This window comes from Mesoplodon densirostris, chromosome 14, assembly GCF_025265405.1.
Source record: "Mesoplodon densirostris isolate mMesDen1 chromosome 14, mMesDen1 primary haplotype, whole genome shotgun sequence".
In the NCBI taxonomy this organism is placed as follows: Eukaryota; Metazoa; Chordata; class Mammalia; order Artiodactyla; family Ziphiidae; genus Mesoplodon; species Mesoplodon densirostris.
In genome coordinates this window covers 77,689,117-77,715,727 of record NC_082674.1, presented here as the reverse complement: position 1 = coordinate 77,715,727, position 26,611 = coordinate 77,689,117, and the positions used below count along the sequence as shown (strand labels likewise).

Sequence of the window (26,611 nt, the reverse complement as noted above, 5' to 3'; positions counted from 1 at the left end):
CCCGCAGCCTGCTGGTCTCCGGTCCCTCGGGGGATGATGGGGTCTGCGGCTCCCACAACTCCCGCCAGAGCCAGGGTCCAACCACGCAACCATGTCCAGGGAAACGTTTTCGGCGCATTCCCCTCTGCCGAAAATTTCAGGACTTGCAGCGCGCCCGGCCGAGCTCTGTTTCCCTCTTGGAGGTGAAGGGAAGCCCTCGGTGCCCACCCCTCCCCGGCTGCACTGGGACGCGCGCCCACGACCCAGCCTGAGTGCCGGGACAGTGCGTGGGTGGGGAGCCCCTGCGCCTCAGCACCCGGCACCGCTGGGGCGGGGGTAGGTGTTTGCAAACTTGCCAGCTGCTGGGTGCGCCCGCGTCGGCGAGCTCCCGGCCCCCCGCGCCCGGCGCCCGGCCCCCGGCCCCCGGCCCCTTGCACTCACCACCCCTCCACAGCGCGGGGAGGAAGAGCCACGGCAGGAGCGGCAGCAGGGCCCGCCCCATCCCGGGGCCGCGGAACTGGAAATTCTCTGTGGACCGACGGACAGATGGACGTCCAGAACCTGCCGCGTCGCCGGCCAAGCGCGCCCGCGAAGCAGCCCAGTCCCGGCGGCCCCGGGAGCCAGCGCCGAAGTGGCGGAGCCGAGCCCCTGCGGGTGGCGCCGAGGGCTGGAGGGGGCGGGACGCGGGCCAAGTCCGAGCGGACCGAGCCAGTCGGGGAGGGGAGGGGGCTGGAAGGAGGCCGGGAGAGGAGAGCCGCGGAGGGGGAGGAAGGGACGGGGCTGGACCGGAGGGGCGGGGAGAGGCGGGCCTCGGGTCGAGCCTGGGCCGACCGGGATGTGGGGCGGGGGCTGAAGAGAGGGGAGGGAGGTGGGGACCATAAAGGGGAGGGGCGGCCGGAGGTGGGGAGGAGAAAGGGGCCCTGGCTCTGGGCTGTCTCGACGTCCAACACGTGCAGGTGGGAGGGACAGAGGGAGGAGACTGGGTTGGGCGGGGGGAGCGGAGGCCGCCCCACCAGACTTAAGACTAGGCTCCTGCAGCTGTGGGGCTGCGGTGGTCCCGCAGCCTCGGCTCTGCGGACACAAGACCCAGACAGCAATGCTCCCAGAGGCCAAGGCCACCGTGGCGGCGCTCCCTGCTGAGCGCCACACGCATCCGCTCCCGGCCGAGCGCCCCCTGGGTACCCGGCCAAAGGGGTGAGACCAGCCTCGGCGTCGAGGAGCTCACCGCCTCCTGGGGAAGAACTCTTCTCTGTGCCCCCGAGTCCAAGAGAGGTGATGCCCACGGAGGGAGACGAACGTCAGTGAAAAAGTACAGAGCGTGAGTGGAAAGAGGCAGCCCCCAAACGACAAAGTGTGGAGGAGCCAGGAAGGCAGACGCAGAGAAAGTTAACCGTGAAAGAAATGTCAGCCACTTTTACTAATAATCGCAGCAATAACTTACATATATATGTATGTGTATATATATACTTTAAGGAAACATTTTTAGAATTTATGTGCTTTAATGTGATTCTTTGACAACATGAGCCATTCCTCTGCTCAGAACTGGACAGTGCTTCCCGCTTTCTCTCTGCATAAGAGCCACAGTCCTGCCTTGTGGCCTTCAAGGTCCTACACGACCTGGTCCCTTTTCTTCTCTGACCTCATCTCCATACTCCACCTCCATTTATGCTGCTTTGTGGTCCAGCAGTCCCTGACCCCTAGGCTGGTCACTTGGGCTAGATTTGGCTGTAAGGAGACAACCAGCCCACATGGATTTAAATCGGTTATCACTTGCACTGACAGCAAAAGCAGTCAGCACGATGTCAGCTCCTGGCGTCCCTAGTCCCATAGGATGACACCAAGCCCGAGGGGCCAGATGAACAGACATGAGGAGTGGGTGGCTTTGCTGCTGAGCAGCCAACTCTAAAGTACAGCTGAGCAGTTTCATCGACTTTCACAGGTGGCTACTGCTGTGTCCTTGGGGGCAGGGAGAGGCATGGAGGGAAGGCGTGGAAACACCTTGCTCAACTGGAAGTCTGGAGAAGGAAGAGAAACAGGCATGCCTTGAGAGAGAGATATGAAACTGCCTGCAACAGCTGCTCACCAGGCTCACCTCCCCCTGCCGCAGGAGGAATCACGAGACAGTCCCCCAAGACCCGGGTAAGTCTGTAGTCAAGGCTCGCCTGCACGCCTATGTGGAGATGTGCAAGGTCGCCAAGCCATCTCAGCAGAGCCCTTGTTCTCCTGCAGTGTCCTTGCTGCTGCTCATATACACCAGGCTCTCTTCCACCGCAGGGCTTTGCATCGACTGTTCCCTCTGCCTGGAATGCTCTTCCCCCAGACTCACCCCCTCTTGGTTAATGCTCCTCCTTCAGGTCTTTGCTAAGTCTCACGTTCCTGATGAGGCCCCCCTAGTATAAAACTGTCTAATTATTTATTCCTGTGTGATATACAACCCCAAACGCAGTGGGGGTAAACAGCGGCCACTGTACTAGATTCACAGATTCTGTGGGTCAGAGATTTAGGTGGGGCACAAGGAAGATGGTCTGTCTTTCCTCCTCCATCTCTCCTGGGATGTTAGGCTCAATGACTAGGGACTAGAATGATCGGAAACAAGGGTCAGCAAACTATAGCGTGTGGGCCTATCGTCTGTGTTTGCAAATAAGCATTATTGGAACACAGCCATTCCCTGTGTGTTGTCTATGGCTGCTTCTGTGCTGTAATAGCAGCGTTGATTTCTTGTGACAGAGATCAGAGGGCCCACAAAGCCACACGATCTGGCCCTTTACAGAAGTTGGCCAACCCCTGATCTAAAGGCCTGTTTCCTCACATAGCTAGCACTTACACTGGGATGACTCCAAAGACCAGGGCTGCAGACCAGAGCACCTAAACAAGGCTTCTCCATGGTGGCCTTGGTGTAGCTGGAAGACTTACATGGAGGCTCAGGGCTCCAAGAGTGAACATTCATTCCAGTGGACAAGGTAGAAGCTGCATGGCCTTTCATGACCTAGCCCAGAGGTCACCCCACTCCACTCCACCGGACTGTCTTGGTGGACGCAGTCACAGCCCCACTCTCATGGGGAAGAGCCGTAGCTCCCACCTCCTGATGATGGAAGGGTCGAAGGATTTGCAGCATCCTTTTAAAACTTTCACGAAGAACAAAGCTTAGCTCAAATGTGGGATCTCAACTCTATTAATTTTTCATACTTGTCATGCATCTAAATGTTACTGCAAGTTAATGTCCTAATTATTCAAGGCATCAAAATATGTGACAGGAGATGTGAGTTTAAGAGAAAAATCAGACCCCATATTACACAACTATTTCCATCCTTATAGGATGTCTTCCCCCAAAGGCTAAATTTGTGCAACTTTAGCGGGGCGACACCAACCCAGAACCCATACTTTGGTGCCCACACTGTCTGTCTCCTGTATCTGCTAAAGACTCCACATGTTACAAGGGGGAGCCCCTACTTTTATTATGTAAGAAAAAGAGGGAAAGTCAAGGGGCTATAGCAGTGTTCATCCAGGGGCTGGGAAAGTCGACCCCCACCGACTCAAGTGTAGGAGGGCTGTGTCCCGAATCAAGTGGTATTGTGATCACAATCCATGCCTCAAGCACGTCCAACATACCAGTGATGGGATTTAAGACTCACAACTGAAGGCCCCAGAGGAACATGCCAGACTACACATGAAAGATGTAAAGAGTTGATTCTCAATGGCCCTATTCTATTTTTTTTAAATTTTATTAAAATATAGTTGATTTACAATGTTGTGTTAATTTCTGCTGTACAGCAAAGTGACTCAGTTATATATATATTCTTTTCCATTATGGTTTATCACAGGATATTGAATATAGTTCCCTGTGCTATACAGTAGGACCTTGTTGTTTATCCATCCTGTATATAATAGTTTGCATCTGTTAATCCCAAACTCCCAATCCTTCCCTCTCCCACCCCCCACCCGCCCTCTGCAACAAGTCTCTTCTCTATGTTTCATAGATATGTTCATTTGTGTCATATTTTAGATTTCACATATAAGTGATATGGTATTTGTCCTCTTTCTGACTTACTTCGCTTAGTATGATCATCTCTAGATTCATCCTTGTTCCTGCAAATGGCATTATGTCATTCTTTTAAATGGCTGAGTAATATTCCATTGTATATATACCACATCTTCTTTATCCATTCATCTGTCAATGTTAGGTTGTTTCTGTGTCTTGGCTATTGTAAATAGTGTTGCTATGAACGTAGGGCTGCATGTATCATTATGAATTACAGTTTTGTCTGGATATATGCCCAGGAGTGGGATTGCTGGATCAATGACCCTATTCTAAACCCATATCCTCTTCCTTTGTTGTCCTACCCACCCACATACACACCCCCCTCGCCCCTTTCAGCCTTGTCTCCAGCTGGGGCCTGTAATTGACTTCCCACTCCTGCATCCAGTCCAGCACGTGGACCCCCAATTCACAGCTGGCCTCCTCCCATCCATTTTAACATAGTGCAGATTGCCTAAAGTTTAGGGATCGGGCTTAGCCTCACGGTATTCTATGAATGACAGATTTCCAAGAAACAATCTCATCCTGGTTTCAGTGCCAGAGAGCCATTCATTCATTTATGATTCCACAGAAATTGACAGCATGTGCTCAATTCCAGGTGTAAGACCAACCCCTGGAATGTGTCACTGAGCCAACGCACAGCACCTCCATCAGGGAGCTACTATCTCATGGGCCAAATGCCAGTCAAGGACCACTTTGGTTCTCACCCGCCCAGCAGCCATTCCATGGTCCTCCCACTGCAGCACCCTGGTTTCGCTTTGCTGAACCATGCCTCCTGCGCTCACATTCCCTCCTTCCCCTGAGCCCGGAGGTGGTGTTCTCCTTGCTGCCTGAAAGATCGTTCTCTGTCCCTCTCTCCAAAGTCTCCAACTTTGAATCTCATATCATCAGACCTGCTTGCTGCGGTCACTACAGACCCCTCGGTCCCTCCCTCCCATTCCTTGAAGATTTAAATACTTGCATCCCTGTCACTCTTTTCACAAAATCCCTGTCATAATTCTTGGTGGTTTCAGTCCTGTATAAATGACATTCCAACACCACAGGGTCCAAGTCTCTTGACCTCTTGTCCCCCATATTGTGTGCTGAGCAACGTCTTGGAAATCCATGTAAGTACCAAGTTCTTGAAGTTTGCTGGGGAACTGGGATGGTGCCCTGTAAGAGACTCAACTCAGAACACCCCATATCTTAAGGGAAGCACAAGCCTCTTGTAGTTTCTTTTTTTTTTTTTTTTTTTTTTTTGCGGTACGTGGGCCTCTCACCGCTGCGGCCTCTCCCGTTGCGGAGCACAGGCTCCGGACGCGCAGGCTCAGCAGCCATGGCTCACGGGCCCAGCCGCTCCGCGGCATGTGGGATCTTCCTGGACCGGGGCACGAACCCGTGTCCCCTGCATCGGCAGGCAGACTCTCAACCACTGCGCCACCAGGGAAGCCCTCTTGTAGTTTCTTGTAGGTGGTGCACACATCTTGTTCAGCACACTCTCCATTCAGTGTGCTGAACAAGATGCTTGGAGTCCAGGTGTGTAGCTCTTGGGGGACCACTCTGCAGGTCAGGTAATCCATTAGGAAGATTGAATTGAATACAAGTGAACAGGTGTACTTGTATAACTAATTGGCAGTGAAACAGGAATCCACTGCTGATGAAGACTCACCCGATCCACATTCTACAGTTTGAAACAGGAAGAGGATACAGTATAGCAACAGCGGTAAAGTTAATATGCATCACACTTAGTGGTTGTTTCATTGTAAGGGCCCCAGAGAGTCCAGGTACAGGATCCTTTGTCCACCCTTCTGTAAGACATGTGGCTGGATGTACTTCCTATCTTGGATCAGGAATCACCTGGAATACCTCAGAACCAGGGAGCCCAAAATAGAGGTGTAGCTGGAGATTTTGATGTTTCATGGGTCACCTAGGCATATTCCTGAGGCATAACCAGCTTCAAGAGCAGACCCCTCTAGGGGGTCTCACTGAGACTACATACAAATCCTCTGCCTCACTGGCTTTTGTTTAGTTTGCTTTGTTTCGTTTTATTTTTTAAGTTTATTTTTAATGCAGTATAATTTACAAATTATTAAAAAATAATTTTAATAATTATTAAATAATTTTCAAGTGTACAGCAAAGTGATTCAGTTATACATATATATGTGTGTATATATATATATATTTTTTTTAATTCTTTTTCAGATTCTTTTCCATTATAGATCATCACAGGGTATTGAGTATAGTTCCTTGTGCTGTACAGTAGGTCCTTGTATCTCACTGTTTTCAATAAACAGCACTGATGACCTGGGACACATCTCCCTGAACCTCCTCGAACCCACAAAGCAACATTACTCATCAGTATGCTTCGTGCCCTGACCAGGAGCCAGGGCCATGCAGGAACTTTAGCAAAATAGCTCAGGCTAATTCCAGGCCCTCCCAGCACAATGGCTTCCACAGTCATTGCAAAATGGTACAAGTAAAATTTCCATTCAGCACAGTGAACATGATGGTGGAATAAAAGTGTTTCCTTTTGTAGTTCTGCGGACACTTTAGCATGAAAATCCGTTCCATAGGCAAAAAAAAAAACTTACTGGAAGTAAAATTGTCAGGCTCAGAAAAAGGATGGTGCTGATTAAAGATGCCCCTCCATGGATACAAGGACAGCTGTTGCGCTTTTGTAGTCTGTCGGGGAAAAGTGACATTGTCCATGTTAGAGAAACCATTAGGTGTCCTGGAAAAAGTAAGAGAAGCTCAAATATCTAAGTGTTACAACTTTATAATAACGAGATGGTGTATGTTTTCATCATGCTAAAAAACACACCGGAAGTTCCATTGTCTGGCACTTGTAAGTTGTGATGGGGCTGGGAGAGCTCTGGTGGACCCTTTATTCAGCCAGCACACTGAACTACATACTAGAGGCCGGGTGCCCAGTTCTTGAATTTGTTGGCAGATGATTATGGAACATGTAAAACACCTCACTCCACGTGCTGAACAGCAGATTGAAAATTATCCAGCTCATGTATTTGCAGTGGATGTGTGTATGTGCGTGGGAAGGGGGGATTCAGATTGTGTGTTTAAAATGCTGAAATCGGGCTTCCCTGGTGGCGCAGTGGTTGAGAGTCTGCCTGCGGATGCAGGAGACACGGGTTCGTGCCCAGGTCCGGGGAGATCCCACATGCCACGGAGCGGCTAGGCCCGTGAGCCATGGCCGCTGAGCCTGCGCGTCTGGAGCCTATGCTGCACAACGGGAGAGTCCACAGCAGTGAGAGGCCCGCGTACCGCAAAAAAAAAAAAAAAAAAAAAAGCTCAAATCGCCGCGGTCAGCAAAGTATGGGAAGTATACGTGACCCCCAAACAACTCGGGGATTAAGGGCACCGACCACCCCACTCAGTTGAAAATCTGCATATAACTTTTGACTCCACCCAGACTAGCCTACTGTTGATTGAAAGCCTCACCAATAACATAACAGTCGATTGCCACATAATTTGGATGTTATAGATATTAAATACTATATTATATACTATAATAAAATGAGCTAAAGAAAACATGTTATTAAGAAAGTCTTAGGGAAGAGAAAATACATTTCCAGTACTGTACTGTATTCACTGTAAGTTTACATCAAATGTTTACAGGCTGCATTCTCTGTCAATACCCACATCAATATTAAACAGTCTTATATGATACAAAACACTGTAGATGCTATACATACGACTAAATTAGACATCTAACATAAGTAGATAATGTGAAAAAGAAATACATACTTACATACAGGTACCATATTTATTGAGAAAAATCGGAGTGTAAGTGGACCCTCGAAGTTCAGACCTGTGTCGTTTAAGGGTCAACTGTGCTAGTATTGGAGCATGTAAGAGACTGTGTTTGGAGGGGGTGAATGACAAACTGGAAGGACCAGTGTCTAGCCCTTGCGGCTTTCGGATACCCTTCACCACGCCAAACATCTGGGATGTGCAGATATCTAGACAGAGTTCCCCGAGGCACTGAGATGGTGCTTAGCAGAGTCTCAAATCAGCGTAAAACTCTACTGGAAGTGTGTGTCCAACACCTGAAGATTGGGGGAGATTGAGATGGTGGATGTAGGAATCTCTATTCAGCTGCTAAAGAACATACCAGAAGCAGAGAGATCTAGATTTTGTAATTTAATGTGAAACTGAACTAATGCTTGCAAGCAACTCCATTTAGCTTCTGAAACAAAAATACTAACAGTATAAATGTTTTAGGGATTTCCCTGGTGAAGCAGTGGTTAAGAATCTGCCTGCCAATGCAGGGGACACAGGTTCGAGCCCTGGTCCGGGAAGATCCCACATGCCGCGGAGCAACTGAGCCCGTGCGCCACAACTACTGAGCCTGTGAACCACAACTACTGAGCCCACGTGCCACAACTACTGAAGCCCACGCGCCTAGAGCCTGTGCTTTGCAACAAGAGAAGCCACCGCAATGAGAAGCCCATGCACCCCAACGAAGAGTAGCCCCCACTCGCCGCAACTAGAGAAAGACCACGCTCAGCAACGAAATAAATTAAATTTAAAAAATAAAATTAAATTTTAAATTTAATTTAAAAAATATATATCCTTTAAATGTTTTGCCTTTGTAGTTCTAGGGGAGTTAAGATGGTACATATAAAGAACTCCACTTTTCTTCCCCAAACCATTCTGGAAATAAGAAGTTTCTGGTTCTTATAGTTTGGTGGGGGAGTGGAGATGGTGAATATGAGATTCCATTTGCTGAGCAGCTTACTGAAATTACAGAGGTCTGGTTCTCGAAGGTTTCTGGTAATGGCTGACTATCTGGTGATCTGCCAGGTGGTTGATAACGGAAAATCTGATAGATAATAATTTTTAATTGTCTCTTCGTATTGGGTACTCTGTTAGCTCCTGGCATTCTCTGTGCTGTTTGGCTTGTTTGCTTGCCTCTAGAGGTGCAATTCTGTGAAAAATATTGTGGGGTGTGTGTGTGTGTGTGTGTGTGTGTGTGTGTGTGTTTGCTGGAACTGCTGAGCTGGTGAGTTTTTGAGTCCTGTATTTCCTTTTGACCAATAGCTGAAGTTGTAAAACCTAAGCTTGTAGTTCTTTTGTATGTGTGAAAATTTAGAGAGGGAAAAAAAGCCTTCTCTCTTCCTCACAAAAGCAAGATACAGTAACTCATCTTTTACAATCGCTTGTTTGTCTATAACTTTTTCTGTCTCTCAATCTGGGGGGACAGATAGATCATAAAAGCTTATTATTATTTGTTTCATCTAGCAAAATCTAGTGCAGGCACACAGATCTTTCTGATTCCTTAGTAAGGGGAGAAAATGTATACAAAGACTGATGGGAACATTTTAAACTGGTTTTATATATTGATAACAAATGGGTCGACACTTTTAAGAGGGTCTTACTTGGTTTGGATAACTGAATGAAGGAGCTGGAGTATGTGATGGTCAGGGGATGATTGTTTCTGGATTTTTTTCGAGTTTCTGATCCTTCTGAGAAATCTAGAGTTTGGAGAACATGGCTTTCTCTCACTTTTCTCCTCCACAAAATTAGGGAGGTCCCCCAAATATTAATATGAATCAGTTCAAGATGAGAGGGAGAGCTCCATGTGCAACAATAAAGTGTGATTAAGTCTGAAAAGTTATGCCCCTAACTAGCCACAATCTGCCTGAACGAGTACTACATACAACAAAGGGCACATAACAAAATAGCGGGAGTTAATCCAACTATTACCTCCTCTTAAGGGTCCTAGCTTGCCCGAGAGTAATTGGTCTTCTAGAAGAAACATCAAACGAGCCGCAGTTGAGGACTGTACCATAGATCCAGGCTTTCCAGAATAAACTGACATTGCCAACTGCTGTCAACCTGTACTTAAGGACTGATGTAGGATTGCAGACACTTTAGTCCAGAAGCAGACAAATGCATGAAAGTGCACTGCTTAATTCAGGAGCCAGACAAACCTACTTTGATTTAATTATGGATAATATTCTATTTCTGATGAGCATATCAAAAAGGTTTTTTTTTCTTTATCTCTAGCCATCAGTTTTACTGCTAAACTTGTTCAAACTGTAGGGAGACATTTCAAAAATAGTTATCTTGTACCAGCTGACCCCTCAGAATTCAGAAAAAGCAATCCCATAAAAGACTGTAATCTAGAGTATAAGTTAATAAGTAAAGGAAAACATAATAATGATTCTGTTATGATTAGTGATATATATTGATTACTCTTATCTACAAAACCACTCAGAACAAAGGTAACTTTGGTTAAATATTATACAAAGTGTCTTACCGAGTTCTCTTTTTTCATAATCATAAAAATTTTTTTGCATAGTTTCAATTAATCTGTTCTTTTTACTGGGTAATAATTGGATAAATCAGTTTATAACCGTGATTATGACCATCTCACTTAAGTATGACAAGAGTTTTTTTAAGGAACAAGGTTGTTTGTTTTCTTTATTTGGGTGTTGAGAATTCTTTATATATTCTGAATAAAACCCTTTTGCCAGTAATGTGATTTGTAATATTTTCTCCCAGTCTGCGACTTGTCTTTTTTTTTCTTAATGGTGTTTTTAGCAGAATAACAAGTGTTAATTTTGATAAAGTCCAATTCACTATTTTTTTTTCCTCTTTTGGATTGTACTTTTGGTGTCTTATCTAAGAACTTAAAAAAAAACAACTTTATTCAGATATAGTTCATATTGCATAAAATATAGCATAAGACTATGAATAAAACATAGCATGAAACTCCATTTTTAAGTATACAGTTAAGCAGTTTTTACTGCACAAGTGAATCACACACTTGTGCAAGAAACACCACTATCTAATTTTAAAGCATTTTCATCACCCCAAAAAGAAACCCTGTACCTACTAGCAGTCACTTTCTGTTTTCCCCACCTCTACTTCTATCCCAACCTCTAGCCCCTGGCAACCACTAATCTACTCTCTGTCTCTATGGATTTGCCTATTCCACGCATTTCATATAAACGCAATTATACAGCATGGCCTTTTGTGACTGGCTTCTTTCATTAGGCATAATACTTTCAAGGTTCATCCATGTTGTAGCATGTATCAGTGCTTCATTCCCTTTGATGGTTGACTAATATTCCATTGTATGCATATACCACATTTTGTTTATCCGTTCACCAGGTGATGGGCATTTGGGTTGTTTCCACTTCTTGGCCATTATGAATAATGTTGCCACGAACAGTCATGTAAAAGTGTTTGTGTTAACATATGTTTTCAGTTCTCTTGGGTATATACCTAGGAGTAGAATTACTGGGTGGTATGGCAACTCTAGGTTTAATTGTTTTGAGGGTCTGTCAAACTGTTTTACCAAGTGGCTGCACCATTTTGCATTCTCACAAGTAGCACAGGAGGGTTCCACTATTTCCACATCCTCATCAACATTTATTATTATGCATCTTTTAGATTCTAGCCATTTTAGTGGGTGTGAAGTAGTGTCTCAAAGTGGGTTTTTTTATTTTTTATATTTCGCTGCTTTTGGTCTTCATTGCTACACGCGGGCTTTCTCTAGTTGCGGTGAGTGGGGGCTACTCTTCATTGTGGTGCACGGGCTTCTCATTGCGGTGGCTTCTCTTGTTGCGGAACACAGGCTCTAGGTGTGTGGGCTTCAGTAGTTGCGGCATGTGGGCTCAGTAGTTGTGGCTCGTGGGCTCCAGAGCGCAGGCTCAGTAGTTGTGGCACGTGGGCTTAGTTGCTCCGCGGCATGTGGGATCTTCCCAAGCCAGAGCTCGAACACGTGTCCCCTGAATTGGCAGGCAGATTCTTAACCACTGCACCACCAGGGAAGTCCCTCATTGTGGTTTTGCTTTGCATTTCCCTAATGACTAACGATGTTGATTATCTTTTCATGTGTCTTGTGTCTATTTGTTTATTTTCTTTGGAGAAATGTCTATTCAAATCCTTTGCCCATTTTTTTATTATGTAAGTTTCAGGTGTACAGAATTATAATTCAACGTCTGTATATACTACAAAGTGATCGCCAACAACACAAATCTACTTACAATCCATCACCGTACAACTGACCCTCTTCACCCATTTGGCTCACTTCCAAACCCCTTCTTCTCTGGTAACCACTAACCTGATCTCTGTATCTATTTTTGTTTTATTTTGTTTGTATGTTTGTTTGTTTTTTATATTTCCACATATAAGTGAAATCATAGAGTTTGTCTTTGTCTGAATAATTTCACTTAGCATAATACCTTCAAGGTCCATCCATGTTGTTGCAAATAGCAAGAGTTCATTCTGTTTTTAGGGCTGAGTAGTATTCCACCGAGTATATAGACCACATCTTCTTTATTCAGTCATCCACTGATGGACACCTAGGTTGTTTCCGTATCTTGTCTATTGTAAGTAATGCTGCAATGAACATAGGGATGCAGATATTTTTTTGAATTAGTGTTTTCATGTGCTTGTACCCATTTTTTAATTGGGGTGTCTTTTTATATTGAGTTGTAGGAGTTCCTTATATATTCTGGATAATAGAGTTGTCAGATATATGACTTGCAAACATTTCCTCCTATTCTATGGATTGTCTTTGCACTTTCTTAATAGTATCCTTTGAAGCACAAAATCCTTAGGTTTTTAAAAATTCCAGTTTATCAATTGGACTTTACCATTTTTTCTTTGGTTGCTTGAGCTTTAGGTGCCATATCTAAGATATCATTACCTAATCCAAAGTAACAAAAATTTACATCTATCTATCTCTTCTTCTAAGTGTTTCATAGTTTTAGTCTTACATTTAGGTCTTTGACTCATTTTAAGTTAATAGTATGAGGTAGAGATCAAGATTCTTTTCTTTTTTTTTTGCATATGAATATTCAATTCTTCCAGCACTAAGTGTCCAGAGACTGTCTTTCCTCCACTGAATCGCTTTTGCAACTTTGTAAAACAAAACAAAACAAATCAATTGGCCCAACTCCTTAAATGAGGGCTGCACATATTGCCTTCCTTCCAAAGACTACAGTATGGAAATGGGGGAAAAGTAACTTTAGAGAAACCTTACCTACATGACCTCACCTTAGCTACATGACCAAACTAGCATCAACCCTCATGTGATTGATATGTACCCTTAATATGATGTGATGAAAATGGCACTTTATCACTACAGTTTTCCTCCTCAAATCCATACCCCCAGTCTAATCATGAGGAAAACATCAGACATATTTCATTTGAGGAATATTCTACAAAATACCTGACCAATATTGCTCAAAACTGTCAAGGTTATCAAAAATAACAAGAGTACTGGAGATGTAATGTATAACCTGATAAATATAATGAACATGGCTGTATGTTATCTAATGAAAGTTGTCAAGAGAATAAATCCTAAGAGTTCTCATCGCACGGATATTTTTTCCAATTTCTTTAATTTTATATCTATAGGAGATGAGGGATATTCACTAAACTTATTTTGGTCATCATTTTATGATGTGTGTAAGTCAAGTCATTATGCTGTACGCCTTAAATTTACAGTGCTGTTTGTCAATTATATCTCAATAAAACTGGAAGAAAAAAATAAATAATTCACCATTTCTGTCACCAAAAAAAATCTTGTTAAACTAATTTTACTAAATATTTTTAATTGTTTAAATATTTTGTTGTTTGCCAACCAATGTAAATGAGTATGACAAGAGTTAAAAGTTACAATCAACTATCTGACTGTATATTGAGTTGAGATATGATGGGACAGTTCCATTTCTTCCTTTCTTTTTTTTAAAAAAATAAATTTATTTACTTATTTATTTTTGGCTGCGTTGGGTCTTCCTTGCTGCGCGTGGGCTTTCCCTAGTTGCCGCGAGCGGCAGCTACTCTTCATTGCGGTGCATGGGCTTCTCATTGCGGTGGCTTCTCTTGTTGCGGAGCTCAGGCTCTAGGCGCCCGGGCTTCAGTAGTTGCAGCACATGGGCTCAGTAGTTGTGGCTCGCAGGCTCTAGAGCGTAGGCTCAGTAGATGTGCCGCATGGGCTTAGTTGCTCTGCGCCATGTGGGATCTTCCTGGACCAGGGATCGAACGCGTGTCCCCTGCATTGGCAGGCAGATTCTTAACCACTGCACCACCAGGGAAGTCCCTCTTTTCTTAAAATGAATTTGCTATCTGGCTGGAGAGGTAAGATATAGTCTTGAAACAATTAGAGGACAAAAGAAGAGTAAGCCAACCGTCACTGTATTCCAATAAAATGAAGTGCTAACTATTGCACTATTTGAGACCAGGATAGTATAGTGTAGTGAGTAATAGTAGTGTGTGGCACAAACAGTAGGTGTAAAATGAGTTAAAGATAGAAATTAATGTGTGTTGGCCATCATCAAAAAGTCTACAAATAATAAATGCTAGACAGGGGGTAAAGAAAAGGGAACCCTCCTTCACTGTTGGTGGGAATGTAAATTGGTGCAGCCACTATGGAGAACAGTATAGAGGTTCCTTAAAAAACTAAAACTAGAGTTAGCATATGATCCTGCAGTCCCACTCCTGGGCATGTATCTGGAAAAAACAAAACCACTAATTCAAAAAAAGATACGTGCACCCCAGTGTTCATTGCAGCACTATTTATAATAGCCTGGACATGGAAGCAACCTAAATGTCCATCGACAAGTGAAAAGATAAAGAAGATGTGGTGTGTGTATATATAAATAAATAAATTAATTTATATAGTATATATATATAATGGAATATTACTCAACCGTAAAAAACAATGCAATAATGCCATCTGCAGCAACATGGATGGCGTAGAGATGATCATACTAAGTGAAGTAAGGCAGACAAAGACAAATATCATATGATATCGCTTACATGTGGAATAAAAAATTATGCAAATGAACTTATTTACAAAACAGAAATAGACTCACAGATACAGAAAACAACTTATGGTTACTAAAGAGGGAAGGTGGGGAAGGATAAATGAAGAGTTGGTATTAACAGATGCACATACCTATATATAAAATAGAAAACCAACAAGGACCTACAGTATTGCACAGGGAACTATACTCAATATTTTGTAATAACCTATAAGGAAAAAGAATCTGAAAAAAATATGTATAACTGAATCACTTTGCTATACACCTGAAACTAACACAACATTGTAAATCAACTATACTTCAATTTGGAAAAATACAAAAGAAAAAAAGAGAAATTGATGTGAGTTGCAGGAAAGCTACTGCAGGGAGAAAGCAGAATTCAAAAACAGAGAAGTCATTTCTAAGTGTGAGAGGGAGGGAAACACAATGTGTTAGAGGACTTTAGAGAGATTGTCTCACCTGGGGTAGAGAGGAGAAATGTGATAGAAACACTGATAGAAATATACATCCAGACAGAGAATTTGATGTTCAAAGAAAGTGGATTAGGGGAGTGGGAGAAGAAAGATCAAATTCATATTTCAGAAGAATAAAACTGTACACTCTTCACGGAACATAAAGGAAGAGGGAAAGATTGGGTAGGAAGATCTTTTAGGAAGGGAGGAAATACAGAATATGAGTGCCTGTGGAAACAGTCTAAAAAATGGCCAAAGTCCTGTAAAAGGAAAGGTCCCCTGCTTCCTCCTAATCTTCAGAAGTTCTGAACCCAGAGGCCAAGAAAGAAATAAATAAGTAGGACAAAGTGAGTGGAGTAGTACTTAAGGTGCTAATATAAATATTTTATGATTTTTTTTTTTTGCCACACCTTGCAGCTTATGGGATCCTAGTTCCCCGACCAGGGATTGAACCTGTGACCCCTGCAGTGGAAGCACAGAATCCTAACCACTGGACCACCAGGGAAGTCCCTAATATAAATATTTTAAAACCCAAGGGTGATGGCAACGGGAATGATTTGTAAGGGAGAAATCCAAAAGAAATTTCAGTAAGAGGGTTAATTACAGAGAAGGATGAGAATTTGGTAGGTTCCAAAACAAAGAAGCAAAAAACAAACTCCCCCCTTCCCCCAGTAAAAAACAAGAAGAGCTTAAGGAACCAAGATGACTTAAATTACATTAGGTTAAAATTAATGAAATCAAAATAAAGTATGGATTTCAATTACTATTAATGTGTTGATATTGGTTGATTAATTTTAACAAATGTACCATGTTAAGTAATATAAAACATTAATAATAGAGGAAATTGGGTGTGGGGTATATAGAAATTCTGAACTGTCTTTGCAATTTTTCTGTTAAACAGTTTCAAAAAACAAAGTTTATTTAAAACTATCAATTGGCTCTATTTGTGTGTATCTGTTTCTCAGCTCTGTTCCATGAATCTGTGTGTTTATCCCTTCTCCCTTAGCCCACTGTTTTTCAGCTTTATTGACATATAATTGACAAATACAATTGTAATGTATTTAAAGTGTACAACACGTTGATTTGATATAAGTATACATTGTGAAAGGATCCTCTCCATTAAGTTAATAAACATGTCCATCACCTCAAAGATTTTCCTTTTTTGTATATGTGTGGTGAAAACACGTAAGTTGTACTTGACAAATTTCAATTATTCAGTACAGTATCATTGGGCTTCCCTGGTGGCGCAGTGGTTAAGAATCCGCCTGCCAATGTAGGGGAAACTGGTTCGAGCCCTGGTCTGGGAAGATCCCATGTGCCACAGAGTAACTAAGCCTGTGCGCCACAACTATTGAGCTTGCGCTCTAGAGCCTGCGTGGCACAGCTAATGAGCCCGCATGCCACAACTACTGAAGTTCGTGTGCCTAGAGCCCATGCTCTGCAACAAGAGAAGCCACCGCAGTGAGAAGCTCGCAGGAAGAGCAGCCTTGGCTTGCACCAACTAGAGAAAGCCTGCTCGCAGCAATGAAGACTCAGCACAGCCCCCACAAAAAGAAATACAGTATCATCAACTATAGTCCCCAAGTTATACATTAGATCCTCAGATCTTTGTCAAACTCTTCTTATTTTCCCCACCCCTAAGCCCCTGGAAACTACTATTCTACTCTCTGTTTCTATGAGTTCAACTTTTTTTTTAATGAGTCCTTACATAAGTGATACAGTGTAGCATGGCAGTCTGAGTTTGCAGACTCTTACGTGGTGGCTTATGAGAGTACATAAAATGGGAGCAGCATAGCATTTTTTGATCTAGCCTCAGAAATCAGGCAGGATTACTTCCACTGCATTCTATTGCTTAAAAGCAAGACACCAAAGCCGGCTCAGATTAAAGGGGACATGAATTAGACCCACATTTCAATAATAGTACAGTCATTTTATTTATTTATTTAATTTTTTTTTTTTTTTAAATTTTTGGCCGCACCGCAGAAGCATGTAGGATCTTAGTTCCCTGACCAGGGATTGAACCTGTGACCCCTGCAGTAGAAGCATGGAGTCTTAACCACTGGACCGCCAGGGAAGTCCCAGTATAGTCATTTAAAAAGCCACCACACTATATTTAAGAGTAGAGGATTAAAAGGCTGATTGGAAACTCTGGATAGACTTGTTGACATTGAGACTTTCTCACTTGGGAAGTCAATGCAATGCCGTTAGATGAACTGTCTTATAAATATCAATTAAGCCCATCTTGTTTTTTTTTTTTTTTTTTTTTTTTTGGGGTACACGGGCCTCTCACTGTTGTGGCCTCTCCCATTGCGGAGCACAGGCTCCGGGCGCGCAGGCTCAGCGGCCACGGCCCATGGGCCCAGCCACTCCATGGCATGTGGGATCCTCCCGGGCCGGGGCACGAACCTGTGTCCCCCGCACCGGCAGGCGGACTCTCAACCACTGCGCCACCAGGGAAGCCCTGGTCTACTTATCTTTACTCTCCTTTCTGTCTCCCAGAGATGTTCCTCATCATGTACACGCTCGCTCTCAGTGCCTGACAGTGCTCGTTACTCCCACCTTTACCAATATCTGGCTTCGTTATTCATTCATTCACTCATTAATATATATATTGCTCATCCTCTATGCACGTGACTGTGTGGTAGGTGCTTGCCACCGTCATGAGTAGGATGGAGCTTGTATTCTAGAGAGAGAGTTAAGAAACACATACTTTTTAAAAAGAAGAGTTACAGTTTGTGAAAAGTTTTCTAAAGGGAGTAAACTGGATCACAGAGGGGGACTTGGGGTACCCGTTTCAAGATGGTGGTTGGAAAAGTCCTCTCTGAAAAGGTAGCGTTTGTTTTATTTATTATTTTCTTTTTAAAAGTATTTACTGTGAGAGATTTTAAACATAGGCAAAAGTGATTCCACTTCCAGTAATGAACTCTCATACTTATCACAAAGTATCAACAATTGTTAACGTTTTGCCAGCCTAGTTTCATGTATTCCCTCCCCCCAACCCCCGTCTTTTTTGGCTTTAGTTCTTTAAAACAAATCCCAGACACATTATGTTACCCTTAAATTAATCTGTATCTCAAACTGATAGGGATTTTTTTGAACTTAATCACCAGTATCACACTTAACAAAATTAATAATCCTTTCACATCATCTGATACTCAGTACATATTCAAATTTCCCTGCTTGAGTCCAAGATGTCACTTAATAGTTGGCTTGTTCAGGTCAGGAGATCCAAAAAAAAAAGTACTCACGTTGCATTTTGGCATGTCTCTTAAGTCTGGGAACAGTGAATTTCTAATACTTTCAGTAATTCTCTTTACTACCTGGGATTCTTCTATAAAAAGAACTTTCTCTCACTAGCTCATTTGATTATTCGTTAAAAAAAATTTTTATTGGAGTATAGCTGATTTACAATGTTGTGTCAGTTTCTGCTGCATAGCCAAGTGAATCAATCATACATATACGTATATTCACTCTTTTTAGATTCTTTTCCCATATAGGTTATCATAGAATATTGGGCAGAGCTCCCTGTGTTATATAGTAGGTCCTGATTAGTAATCTATTTTATTTTAATTAATTAATTAATTAATTAATTAATAATTTTTTTGGCCATGCCATGTGGCTTGAGGGATCTTAGTTCCCTGACCTGGGATTGAACCCGGGCCCTTGGCAGTGAAAGCACCGAGTCCTAACCACTGGACTGCTAGGGAATTCCCAGTTATCTATTTTATGTATAATAGTGTGTATACGTCATTCCCAATCTCCCTATTTGTCCCTTTCCCCTCATTGATTATTCTGGAAATGCAGAGATCACAGAGGAAGGACTGAATAAGTGCTGGATACTTTCACTTTAATTATCAAATTTCAGAGAAACAAGTTGGTGCACTAGTAACCTCCATTGTTAATCAACAAGGTCTTGTTTGTTTGTTTAGCATCATTATGAATGCACATTTTTACATATCTAATGTGCTTTAATCCATTAAGATCATTTTTTTTTTTTTTTTGCCACACTATGCAACATGCAGGATCCTAGTTCCCCCACCAGGGTCAAACCCATGCCCCTTGCAGTGGAAGTGCAGAGTTGTAACCACTGGACCGCCAGGGAAGTCCCCAAGATCATTGTTTTTTATGATACTCAAATTATTCCTTTAGGCTAGTGGCACCCCTTAGAGTTGGCTTCTTTGTCCTTTTGATGTGGTCCATAGATAATTCTTGAATAAGTATCCTGGCTTGCTAGTTCTCTTTCTGCACATACTCCTGGATTTATTTTCTCTACTCCTAAACTTCTTGGGGTATTTGCAAACCAGTCATAAACTTTGTCATCTCCAAGCCTTGTCCCTGGCCGATTTCTTTGCCTAAAATGACTTTTCCTATTTACGCCTCCCAACTGATTTAAGTATCTTTCAAGACTCAGTGCCAAATGTTGGCTACAGTCTGGTGAGACCCTAATCATAGGAGCCACTTAAGCCATGCCTGATTCTTGACTATAGGAGTTGGGAGATAAATGTGCATTGCCACTAGGTTTGTGGTAATATCGTTACACAGCAAGAGATGACAAATACACAACCTTTATGAAATTAGGTCCTGTGTCTTCTTTTTTTTTTTTAATATTTATTTATTTATTTATTTAGGCTGCACCAGGTCTTAGTTGTGGCATGCAGGATCTTTTTTTTTTTTTTTTTCATTGCGGCATGCATGCAGGATCTAGTTCCCCGACCAGGGATCGAACCCGGGCCCTCTGCATTGGACCAGGGATCAAACCCGGGCCTTCTGCATTGGGAGCATGGACCCTTACCCACTGGACCACCAGGGAAGTCCCGGGTTCTGTGTCTTTTAGTTTGCTTGTATAGAAAAAACTTTGATATTGGATAGGGGTGCTAGTTAATAATAAAGTTTCATTAAAATGAAAGTTATACTTTGCCATTTTGGGAGACAGTTCTCCATGGGTCTTTCATGTTTCCACTTGTTGCTTGGGGGGCACTGTCTGCCCTCATTCCTTTGTGTAGGAAACAGCCTTGGAAGATAGAGATAGTGTCTACTTCTTGAGCAAAGGGCAGGTTTGCTCACAGCCTTAGAAGATGGAGATCGTGTCTCCCTTGGCACCAAGGGCCGACATTCTTACTACCTATTATTAAAGATTTGGGTTTCCTAAGCTCACTGTTCTTTCCTGTGATGCAACCCAGGGTGCATGTAGATGTCATCCAGCCTTCACATCACTCTTTGGGAATTTGGACTCAGGGAACTGGCACAAAAATGCTGATGCTCTGCTGTAAGTAACAAATTATTCTTCATCTTTGACCCGGCAGTTTTCTGGCTTCTACCAGCATTTATGGAACTGTGGCAGGCAGGGAAGGTAAAAATCTCAAACCGCTCAGAGTTCTTTTTTTTTTTTTTTTTTTTTTTCGGTATGCGGGCCTCTCACTGTTGTGGCCTCCCCCGTTGCGGAGCACAGGCTCCGGACGCGCAGGCTCAGCGGCCATGGCTCACGGGCCCAGCCGCTCCGCGACATGTGGGATCTTCCCAGACCGGGGCACGAACCCGTATCCCCTGCATCGGCAGGCGGACTCTCAACCACTTGCGCCACCAGGGAGGCCCCCGAGGGAGGCCCCCGAGGGAGGCCCCCGCTCAGAGTTCTTAAAAAGCTATAGATATGATGTACAGCACATATTCACTTGTGGAAATTGGAAAGCCCCCACACACACACCTTTTTTTTGAGCGGTGGGAATATAAATACTATACAAAGTTACCTCTGAACTTATTAACTAGTCAAGTGAGAATTCAAGCCTTGTAATTCTTCTCTCTCAATATATGGTGTCCCTCTTTCTCTACCAACTTCAACTACCCACCCTTACCTGGTAAAGTCTCACAATGGCTAAGTATACCTTTATCGGGACTTCCCTAGTGGTGCAGTGGTTAAGAATCCGCCTGCCAATGCAGGGGACACAGGTTCGAGCCCTGGTCCAGGAAGATCCCACATGCCGTGGAGCAACTAAGCCCGTGCACCACAACTACTGAGCCCGTGTGCCACAACTACTGAAGCCCACGTGCCTAGAGCCTGTGCTCTGCAACAAGAGAAGCCACTGCAATGAGAAGCCCATGAACCTCAACGAAGAGTAACCCCCACTCGCCGCAATTAGAGAAAGCCCGCGCGCAGCATCGAAGACCCATCGCAGACAAAAATAAATAAATAAATAAATTTATAAAATAATAAAAATAAAAAAGGATACCTTTATCATGGAGGAATTTTAGAAAGTATTTCCTTAGTTGTTGCTGGTTACATTACCATACAGGGAATGACTGCTTGGTGCCATTTATAGCTAATGCCCCCATTCAGTATCATATAACAACATACTCACTGTGCTATGAAAAAGTCCATTACAGTCACTAATTCAAGTCTTGCTGCCTACTAATTTAGCATCTATAGCCAAGAGATCCAGAGGCTTAAAGTAGTAAAATATTGCTGGGTAAAATCAGAATTGGGAAGCGAGAACTTAATACAAAAGGTACTAAGCAAATGAACCTCAGAGTTGCCTCTGTAAAACAGAGAGTTGAATCTAGTTGAGTTTCCACATGGCACCTACTCTCAATTTAATCTCTAATTACAGCTCTCTAAAATTGTTGTGTTTTTGTAGGGCAAAGTAGGTTACTGAGATTTGAAAAAGTAGCATTTACATTGTGGACTCAAAATATTGTAAACCATCTCTTTGAGAAGGGAAAATTTAAAACTGGGAAAGTAAATTCCCCTTTAAGATGGGACAAGCTTTGATTAAAAGAAAAAAACCTCTAACTTCCTAGATGTTTAGACTTCCTGTTTGTTCAATGCAGTGCTGTATATTGCCCCGATGTTGAAACTGTTTTTACAAATACCGGTGAGACATATTTGGGCCAGCCAGGCTAGCCAGACGTTTGAATAGAGAAGACATTGTGTTTTATATGCTGTGGGGTTCATTACCCAAGGTCCCAGAAGGTAAGGTTTTGCTCAAATGCATGCGAAACCTGCCTCTTATGACTGCAAATTAGGGTGACCAGTGGTCCCAGCTTGCTTGGGATGTCTGGTTTTAAAATGGAAAGTCCTGTGTTTCAGGGAACCCCAGTCCTGGGAAAACATCATAGGCGGAGGCCACGGAGAGGCATCTTGAGAGAATTTATTGGCAGACAAGGGAACATCCAGGAGGAAGAGCTGTGCGAACCCTTTCAGTAACTCTATTCACAGACTGGACAATAAGCAGCATAGGACACACTTTGTGGACTGTGTTCTCTAAAATATAGAGCTGGAGGCAAATTTGATGAGTGCTGATGCTTTAGCCCACGATAGAGAGAATGAAGGCAAGGGAAGGATGAGAAGCACTGCATTGGCCACTGCCAAAAACTCAGCTGACTGCTTGGCAGGCACGCCCACTCAGCCACAGAGGACGTCTGGCAGTCTGTGCAAAGCAACCATGCTGTAGAACAGTCCACCAGAGGGAAAAGAAAAGGGAATTTATGTCTCTGGCTCCTTCCTGCCTTGCTCCTCTTGAACAAAATTTGCCTTGATCTAAATTTTCTCCCTACACTTTTGGGCTTATATCAGCTTGCACACCCCATGGGGAGGCGTTCCCTCCAAGCCAGTGCCCCAGGGGTGTGACAATGGCCTGATGGCACAGCAAAGCCAGGGCAGAGGGCCTCATCCTCTGTGGCAAGTGGCTGGTAGTGGGGCTGACAGGGCTGGTGGAACCAGCCTATGGTGTCCCTTTCTCTAGGAGGGCCCATGTATGGTCAGGCCATGGTGGTGGCTGAGGTGGGGCAAGAGGTGGAGGGTGGCACTCAGAGACGCTGAGAGGCAACTGGGATATGTCCTGATGTTGTTTCTCCCAGAAAGACCAGGTCAGGAAGAGGACTGGTAGGAAGAGGAGTTAGAGGGGGAGTGGCTGAGGGGGGGGGGCGCCCTGTAGGAGGAAATAGGTAAAAGATAAAGGCAGAGCATTGTTAATCTGATTGTTAATTTGACCACATGTGTACCCTCAGGGCAGGGATGTCTGGGGATATTTTGGTCTCAAAGCCTAAGATAGACTAAGTTCTATCTTGATCCTTTTGGGCTGCTATACCATAAACTTATGAACAACAAACATTTATTCTTTACAGTTCTAGAGGCTGGAAACTCCAAGATCATGGTGCTAGCAGATCCAGTGTTTGCTGAGGTTGTGCTTCCTGGTTCATTGACAGCCGTCTTTTTGCTGTGTCCTCATTTGGTGGAAGGGGCCAAGGAGCTCTGCGGGGTCTCTTTCATAAGGGCACTAATCCCTTTCATGAGGGCTCCACCCTCATGACCTAAGCACTTCCTAAGAGTCCCACCTCCTAGTATCATCACACAGGCCATTAGGTTTCAACATAGGAATTTGGGGAGGGGACACAAATATTCAGTCCTCAGCAGGCTCCCTCCTGTTGGAGTAAAGCCTTCTGAAAAGAGGCCATTTGAACTAAACCCTGAAGGTTGACATTTCAAATAAAGAGATGAGAATGAGCCAAGATACCAAGATACCATGAAGTGCAAGATGTGTTTGGAGACCCTAAGGAGATAATTTGAGTGAAGACAAAGTTTCAGGCAACTTTATATTTCTGGATAAGGAATTTGAACTTTATTTCTCAGGCAGTAGGACGCCTATCAATCCTTTTAACATAGCGACACCAGTCAATGGGAGATTAGAGCTCAACAGAGTTATACAGTTTCCACAAGTGTGATATTGTACGGCTGAATCCACAGACAGGGAGGGAGGGGTAAAGCTGGGGTTCTTAACCTGGATCTATGAATTGCTAGGGGAAGTCTCTGTGAAGATCAGATTATTACACGCAACGTTTTTATGAGGACCTCTATACCTTTCATCAACTTTTCAAAAGGTCCGGACCCACAAAAGGTTAAAGTGCACTGGTAAAGAGAGAAAATCAGTAGAGTCCCCACCGTGCCCCAAGCCTGGAGGCATATACCTCCCATTTGGGGGTCAGGAGGCGAGAGCGAAGTTGGCCAGAAAACCTTCTAATTCATAGTTATGAGGCAGTTCAGGCTCGTACTGACATGACCTGGAGAAGATCTGGACGCCAGGAAGATCCTATCCCACCCAGTACAGGCTGAAGGTACAAATAAATACCCAGCAAATTCTTCCCTGCACTTCCTTAGTTCAACTGCGGAGGCGCTAGGACCGCGGGAACGCCGCTCGCTCCCGGCGAAGCCCCGCCTCGGCGCGAAGCAGGACGGGAAAGTCAACATGGACGCGTCCATTTGAACCTCTCGCCTGAGTGGTTCTCCTGCATGCCTGCCTGTCATTAGCAGTCGTGTTCGCAGCTGCTGCCCAGTCTTCCTCCGGAATAGGGGAGGGAGAGGGAATGAGAAGCTGCAGCGGCCGAGGAGTCACCGTGACCGTCCCCGCCGCCACCCTCGGGCCCCCTCGGCCCTCGCGCCCCGGGGAGCAGCCGGGGCTCGCCGCGCCTGACGCGTCCCGAGTCACACAGGTATGGGCCCGGGCTCGCAGCGCCTGGTGGTTCATCGCCTGTCCGGTAGTCTTCTCACGCGCCCCGAGGCCTACCCGCGCGCGGTGACCCGGAGGGCTGGGAGCCCGGGGCGGGCCCTGAGCGGGCGCCAGAGCCAAGGGGACCCAAGCTTGTGGGCTGGGCTTTACGGGGTGCACCTTCCTGCTCCACTCTGCGCCGGCTTCCTTCCTGAGCTAAATGCGGTGTCCCGTGTGGGCCTCAGCTTCTAGATCAGCCCCTTGCCGCTCCGATACGATGTTCTGAGGCCCAGGCTCTTAGACTGTTTCACCTGACCCTAAAGAGGCCGGGGAAGCTCTGCCTTTTTGCGGAGTCGCAACTCAAGGTGTCTTCTGTGTGCATTTGGGTTCACTCTTGAGGCAACTGTATGGTTACCTCTGGAGGGGTAGTTTTTGTTCCTAGTAAGCAATGCTGATATCTTGTTTTATAGCATATCAATTTAATACAGTACTTTCATCTGTAGCTCTTTATGTTGTCCCCTAATAAGTAAAAACACATAAAAATTTGGGGTATTGCAAAAGTATTAAATGTGTCGCCTTAATTAGTACAAAAAGATGTTGTACTGTGAAAATAACTAAAATTAGTACTTTTGTAATTTTCTCTCAAAGTTTGTTCTTTTTTTTTTTTTTTCCCCGGTACGCGGGCCTCTCACTGTTGTGGCCTCTCCCGTTGCGGAGCACAGGCTCCGGACGCGCAGGCTCAGCGGCCATGGCTCACGGGCCCAGCCGCTCCGCGGCACGTGGGATCCTCCCGGACCGGGGCACGAACCCGTGTCCCCTGCATCGGCAGGCGGACTCTCAACCACTGCGCCCCAGGGAAGCCCCTCTCAAAGTTTTAATAGGATAACATTTCAAAATTGCACAACTGAAGTCGGATGAACTCGCAAGTTTTTTAATGTTGGTTATCCTGTTGACTAGAATATAGGAAGACCAGCTGAATTTTATTTTTTTCTTGTAAGTTTTATAAGGTACTGTTTTAATTATATTCCAAGTTCAGGTCTTTTCAATTCTGAATTTTAGCGGGAGGAGAATAAAAGTGTTTTGATTGTGGCATATGGTTATGTCAGGAATAGCATTTAATTCGTAGGAAAATAACTTTGACCCTAGAGGAGCTGCATAGGAACTACAGTGGCTTTGAGATACTGCAGGAAAAAAACCCTACTGATGCCAAAAAGACCTCAGATGAGAAATATAAGTCAAATTTAGTTAAACTTTTAATTGTGAGTGCCGTTTCAAACCCTTTAAAGTTGTCTATGGTGCTGTGGTCAAATGTTGGTTTTGATCAGTGTTTGAGGATCGTAGCTTAAATGTGATGCCACAAAATCCATTTTTAGTGTAGGTGTTTTCTTGGAGAGAGAACTGGCATCCACCTTATATACCACATTATACAGTGAATTTTACTAGCTGTCAACTACTGTATGTAGAAATGTTTTGGAAGTAAAGGGGCATGGTTCCACCCACAGCTCAGCCACGTCTTTATAGTGAAAAGCTGTACTGTAATAGGTTGTGTTAATTAAGAGCTAGAACTCATAAATTTGCTGCAAGTGTGGCTATCCCATGGCCAGAGTTCTTCACGCCTTGGTTTCCTGTGTTTGGACCCCAAATTGGAATTGATTGTAGTCATATGTTTAGGTGGACTGGGGTGTCAAAACTACTGGTGACATTTGACAGTTTATTAGGTCTTTTTGTGGATTGGTCAGCTGAAATGAGTAGTTCAACTTGTGATAAATTAGAAGTAATATGTGGTTTTTTGTGGGTTTTTTTTTTGTTTCATTCCAATATGCCAGTGGTCCTTGAGGTGTGCTTTTCAAATGAGTTTCCAACAGCTGAACAGAAATGACCTTAAAT

The 26,611-nt window shown here is 44.0% G+C and overlaps 2 protein-coding genes across 3 annotated transcripts in view; one reads left to right on the top strand and one right to left on the bottom strand.

The window, feature by feature from the left end:
• MERTK (MER proto-oncogene, tyrosine kinase) overlaps window positions 1-504 on the bottom strand; it is a 108,911-nt gene extending 108,407 nt beyond the window's left edge. The window contains exon 1 of the mRNA XM_060117144.1: window positions 421-504. Coding sequence (XP_059973127.1) covers window positions 421-481 — 61 coding nt within the window. The 5' untranslated portion in view covers window positions 482-504. The remainder of the gene's footprint in view (window positions 1-420) is intronic.
• Window positions 505-24,477: 23,973 nt separating this feature from the next.
• ANAPC1 (anaphase promoting complex subunit 1) overlaps window positions 24,478-26,611 on the top strand; it is a 100,380-nt gene continuing 98,246 nt past the window's right edge. For both annotated transcript variants that reach the window (XM_060117038.1, XM_060117037.1), the window contains exon 1: window positions 24,478-24,728. The gene's annotated coding sequence lies outside the window, so the exon portion shown is untranslated. The remainder of the gene's footprint in view (window positions 24,729-26,611) is intronic.